The sequence below is a fragment of the Cebus imitator genome, unplaced genomic scaffold (assembly GCF_001604975.1).
Source record: "Cebus imitator isolate Cc_AM_T3 unplaced genomic scaffold, Cebus_imitator-1.0 Scaffold77, whole genome shotgun sequence".
NCBI lineage: Eukaryota > Metazoa > Chordata > Mammalia > Primates > Cebidae > Cebus > Cebus imitator.
Genome location: NW_016107392.1, coordinates 3073103 through 3079102, shown reverse-complemented (window position 1 = coordinate 3079102; position 6000 = coordinate 3073103). Strand labels below are relative to the sequence as shown.

General features: G+C 37.7%; 1 protein-coding gene across 5 annotated transcripts in view; it reads right to left on the bottom strand.

Moving 5' to 3' along the window:
• Positions 1 to 6000, bottom strand: part of CHCHD3 (coiled-coil-helix-coiled-coil-helix domain containing 3) — a 296049-nt gene that overhangs the window by 53321 nt on the left and 236728 nt on the right. For all 5 annotated transcript variants that reach the window (XM_017532527.2, XM_017532528.2, XM_017532524.2 and 2 more), the window contains one exon: positions 2491 to 2561. In XM_017532527.2, the coding sequence (XP_017388016.1) occupies positions 2491 to 2561 (71 nt within the window). The remainder of the gene's footprint in view (positions 1 to 2490; positions 2562 to 6000) is intronic.

Below are 6000 nucleotides of genomic sequence, written 5' to 3'. Positions count from 1 at the left end.
ACTGGTATTCTTGTAAGAAAAGAAGATTAGCATGTAGACACAAGAAAAGACCGTATCAAGAAACAGGGAGCAGATGGCCAGCTATAAGGCAAGGAGAGAGACCTAGAAGCCATCAGTCCCGACGTCACCTTGACCTCAGACTTCTGGCCTCCAGAACAGTAAGAAAATAAATTTCTGTTATTTAAGCCGCCCAGTCTGTGTCACTTTGCAGCTCTGGTAAACTAACACACCAACCAATTACAAATTCAGGTCTAAACTTTTTTTTTTTTTTTCTTTTTTTGAAACAGAGTCTTGTTCTGTCACCCAGGCTAGAGCGCAATAGCATGATCTCGGCTCACTGTAACCTTTACCTCCTGGGTTCAAGCAATTCTCCTGCCTCAGCTACTCCAGTAGCTGAGATTACAGGCATCCACCACCATGACCAACTAATTTTTGTATTTTTAGTAGAGATGAAGTTTTGCTATGTTGCCCAGGCTGATCTTGAACTCCTGGCCTCAATAGATCCACCCACCTTGGTCTCCCAAAGTGCTGGGATTACAGGCATGGGCCATTATGCCTGGTACTACATCTAAACTCTTTCACTTGTAGAGACTCTCCATCTAATTTTTCTTTCTTTCTTTCTTTAAGACATACTCTCGCTCTGTCACTGGAGTACAATGGCGCAATCATAGCTCACTGCAGGCCTGGGTTCATGCAGTCCTCCACCTCAGCCTCTCCAATAGCTGGAATCATAAGTACATGTCCCTACAACTGGCTAATTTTAAGTTTTTCTTTTGTAGAGACAGGGTCTCACTATGTTGACCAGGCTGGTTTTGAACTTCAGGCCTCAAGCGATCCTCCTGCCTCAGCCTCCGAAAGTGCTGGGATTACAGAAGTGAGCCACCGTGCCTGACCTTATCTCATTCCTCTGGATCTTATTTTTCATGCCTCCAACTAAAGCTCACATCTACTGTCAGGTTACTTTTCCTTCAGGAACCCATAAGAGTACTCATCTGGTCAAACATCTTCCCATGACTCATTGCTCAATGAAGACCAAACTTCACAGCCCGGCAGCTAAAGACCCACTGACCTTTCCAGCTTTATCTTGCACTAGTCTCTCTGACTCAAGCCACTGCTTTGTCGCTCACCAGCTACAGAACATAGCTTTCCTTCTGAGTATCTTTCCCTTCCACCTACTCAACACTCTTCTTAAAGCCTCAACTAAAAAAATCATATTCCTTATGAAAACTTCACAGATCACTCTAGTCAAAGCTCATCTCTGATGTATCTTAAACTTAGTTGTTTTTATAGCTATTGGCTTATAATAAATATTCAGGGAGCCAATTCAAAGGTTCTCATGTTATAGAGACAGAAAATGGTTTACTACCAAAAAAAAAAAAGTCACTATATCATTAGGGAGAAAAATAAACACATAACTTAATACATGGAGAGTAACTTTTAAAATAAAATCTATACCCAGTTCTATTAATATGTCTAAATTCTTAAGATCTCACATTAATATTTAACAGTGAGACTTGTGGCCCATCCTTAGAAGGTCTCTGCTGCCTCTAAAGAGATAATTTACTGGGGAAGGCTGTTTAAATAAACCTCAAACTATCTTGAATTTAAAAAAATTTTTATTTTAATCCACATTACCACAACACTAATATCCATTACCACACGAATTGTACTGTAGCAGAAAGTAGTAATTCCACCTTGGGTTTAATCGTTTTATCAAATGCTTGTAAACATGTGCAAGGAAGGAGGTCAGAGCCCGGTGCAATCTTTCAGCTAAGGCTGTCACAACAACTTTTTTTGCTTCACTAATTTGCACATGTGCTACTAATAGGGGTTACACAATAGAACTATTTATATACTCAGAGAAATTCTGAATGTCTTCTTACCTAATGTGAGATCTGGCAGCAAAGGGAAAGTACAAGGCTATGGGTCACGGACACTCTGATCCATCAATTACAGAACATTCATTTAAATGTTCCAAGGATTAAGAGAGGTAGCAATTTAACATCACCTTCATAATCAAGGGCCAGGCAAAGTCTATGATTTAAACGCTTTCAAGGTACATGTGAAGAAATGAAAACAGTCTAACCATGAGAAAGGAGGATACCCAAATTTGGACATGCCCATCACTTTATTATAGAAAAGTGAATGGTTTCTATGTTTCCATTAATAGAGCAGCAATTTAACATGAGCTTCATAATCAAAGGCATTCTATTTTATATATGATTACAAATGAAAATTCTATTACCATTGCTTTCAATCTCCCCCCGTTCATAAAATACATTGATTTGTAACAAGCTTTCATCAAACGCCTTTTCCTTGGCATCTGAATTCCAGTATAGCAGATTATATGGTCCCATCTCAACCCCCCCAAAACTCTTCCAAGTATTCTAGAATGCTATATAACAAACTATGTTCTGTTCAAAAAGCACTGAAATTGTGCTTTCATCTTGTTAAGAATAGTAAATAATTATAATGCTGTTAAAAACTTACTTGAACTTTGCTTCCACCTCTTCAGCAGCTTTCTGATATTGTTCAGTGGTGACTTTGTAGAACTCTGAGCTCTGTGGACAAAGATTGATAGCAAAGTTTTCACTATCTAATATGACAAAACGTGTGGAAGATTGACAACTTCAAAAAATACATAAAACCTTGTTTCAGCCACTCAAGCAGTAGAAGGCTTTCTTGTATAGGTGGCATAGATACTTATAAAACACATGTAAAGCTACTCATTTAAATAACAGTAGAGTTGTTGGTATGTGGATTATAATTACAGAGTACATTTTCACCGTTATAATTTCTTATTATTTTATCCTTTGGAGAGAATTCCTAACATTTTGGATTCTTTAAATCACCATTATTTGGAATCTACCTTTGTAAGGTCAAAGGATGCCTGAGATCAAAAACTGAAATTCACATACATTCATATTTACCTATTATTCCATTGTGTTCCTACTAGGATATTAAAGATCATCTCATTCTACACAATATATTTGTTGTCAAGATGGCGGCTCACGCCTGTAATCGCAGCACTTTGGAAGGCCAAGGTGGGTGGATCACCTGAGGTCGGGAGTTCGAAACCAGCCTGACCAACATGGTGAAACCCCGTTTCTACTTTAAAAAAAAAAAAAATTAGCATGGTGTGGTGGCACATGCCTGTAATCTCAGCTACTCGGGAGGCTGAGCAGGAGAATCTCTTGAACCCAGGAGGCAGAGGTTGCAGTGAGCCAAGATCATGCCATTGCACTTCAGCCTGGGCAAGAAGCAAACCTCTGTCTCAAAAAGAAAAAAAAAAAGATATATTCTTTATGGAGTATAAGTTGTTCTATCATTTTCACATGACAACAAGAACAGCAACAGTTATGACTAATCAGTAGGAACAAGGGGGCAGATTTAGATAATTTTAATAAAAAATGTTTCCACTACTAACATGAATGGACACAGAAACAACATAAACCAAGATGCAATGGCAAAGTAATGCCTTTCCTGGCGCAGCAAAATGTATCCATTCTGATTTAGCTACACTGGAACTGGTCTTATTGCAGGAGGTGGCCTAAATGACCCCATGGGCCCTGAGACTCAATGAAATGTCCTGCAAAACACACTGTATTAAAAAAAAAAAAAACACCACAAATACCACCAAAATACAGTGGTCAACTGTGTACCTTTCATCCTCTAATCACTCAGGTTTCACATGGCTTGGGATCATTTATTTTTTAATAAATCATTGTTGGTCGGTGAAAAAATGAAACTGAAATCCTCTTTACACCAGCGACCCCTTTGCATTTAACAATCTAGGTTGTCCAATGACAGTCACATCCAGGATTCTTGGATGTAGATAAAATCAATAGGTATGTGATTAGACAGCAGACTCAGGGTGGCTGGAGCCACGGACAGGTCACCATTTGAGATGATGAATGGCTTTCTATCAACCTATAGTCCCCTACGATGCTAACATTTACTATAATCTTATTTGGGCCACAATTTATCTTTCTTGCACCTGATCAATAAAGATGAACAGAACAGTTCTAAGGATCGATTGTAATTTTTTATCATTTTCAAGCACAAAGGTGCATTTCTGACATGAAGACAATATTCTAAGTGTACTGCTTCTGCATTTTATAAAATTGCAATTTGAGTGATCAACTGCACTAGTCTATCTGCTGAGAGGTTTTAATTCCTCTGTAGGTCTCAAGCTATCAAAAAACCATTTGTCATCTCAGATACTTAACTGAAGGTTATGTCACACCTTCCTATCTGTTTCACTTTTAAGATTTTTTTTCCTTTGAACTACATACCAGTCACAACATGCTCTTTTGCAATGTTTGGCTTAGGCTTTCCTTTGAACCATTCTAACAAAGAAGGCAGCAAAAAGGCAGTTACTAATCACTAACAATAGTTACTCTCACTAAAGGCAGGGAACTCCCAGATTAATGAACTGTCGAGTGGGTATTATGTTACTGAATTATCTATTAAAATGCTGGCTAAGCAACAACATCTTAATTAATACTTTTACTTAGTTTAAGCACTGAAACTAGTATCTGGACAGAAACAGGACTACATTGAAATATCTGGTTTCTGGTACTGTTCTGTGACCTTGAGCATGTCTTTAATCTCTACCAACTTCCCTTCCAGTGTTCCATCTATCCAATATTATGGATGAAAATATTAGCACTGCTCATTTCTGCCAAAGCTGTTGAAGAAATCAAATAAGATAGGCAAGAGAGCTGTGAAATCTGTTAAATGTTTTTACAGAGTAGATCAACATCTAAATAAAATAATTTTGGAGGAAAATAATTAGAGTAATTCCATTCTAGGTATAGATTCTAAATGGTAAAAAATACTATACTTTTTATTAAGAATGTACACAAAATCAAGAATTTGCCGTAATGTAAATTAGTCAGTTCCTCTCTGCTTTGCCATACCAAATGCAGGTAAAATTATTATTAATTTTATCAACTTTCCTATAGGATGTTAAAACACACACACATGCACGCCCACATGCGCACGCATGTACACCCCAGTACCTGCGTTACTTGAAAACTTAGCACACAATTCTCAAATTAAAGCTTTAGGATTTATGCTCTATACTTCCATCTCAGTGACCAGTTTCCAACACTGCATAAATCTTTCCAATAAAGAAAAGTCTCCAGGAGGCAACATCATGTAACAACCAAGGGAATAAACACAAGTATTCTCAAAATCTATGACAGTGTTTACTTCATTATTTAAGTATTTACTTATTCATGAAAATTAAATTCTTATTGCCCCAATAACATCCATCTTTGGGAATCAGACCCTCAAGAAGCTTTCCATCTAACATGGGAGAAAAGAACAATTATTATAATGGAAAGTCACAAATGCCAAGTTCAAAGTCACAGGTAAGTGTTTCTGGAGTTCAGAAAGAGTAGAGATCTCCTTTAGCCTCAGAAGACACTTTTAAAAATAAACAGCACCCATTCAAAACAACAACAACAACAACCACCAACCCAACAAAAATACTCATTATGTTTTCCAGTGAGAGAATGGATAAATACTGGTTATTTGTACAGTGAAAATCTATAGCATACAGATAAGGAATGAATTAGACAAACATGCAGAGCAAAAAAGTTGTAGAACTGATTGGTAGGATACATCTGATGCCAAAATTGGAAAAGTGAAAAGTAATGAACAAGAATAGTAAACATCAAGTTCCACTGATTATCTCTGAGTGGCAGCGGTCACAGGGTGTGGCGGAAGTGCACAAGAAGTGCAGGATGCCACAAAGTATGGGAACACGGGCTTTGCTGTGTTGCTGTATTTTTTCAAATGAGGTGTGGGCATGCAGCTAGTTATTACGTTGGTTTAAAATACTTTATAATCCAGACAAAAATTGTATTACTCTCACTTTCCTCCAAAGGGGTTAACAATACATGATTTCGCTTGGCTAGAAATAAAGTGTATGGCAGGGGTGGGGGGGGGCGGGTACATCCTGAAGAGGTCAGCTAAGTGAATATTGTATAT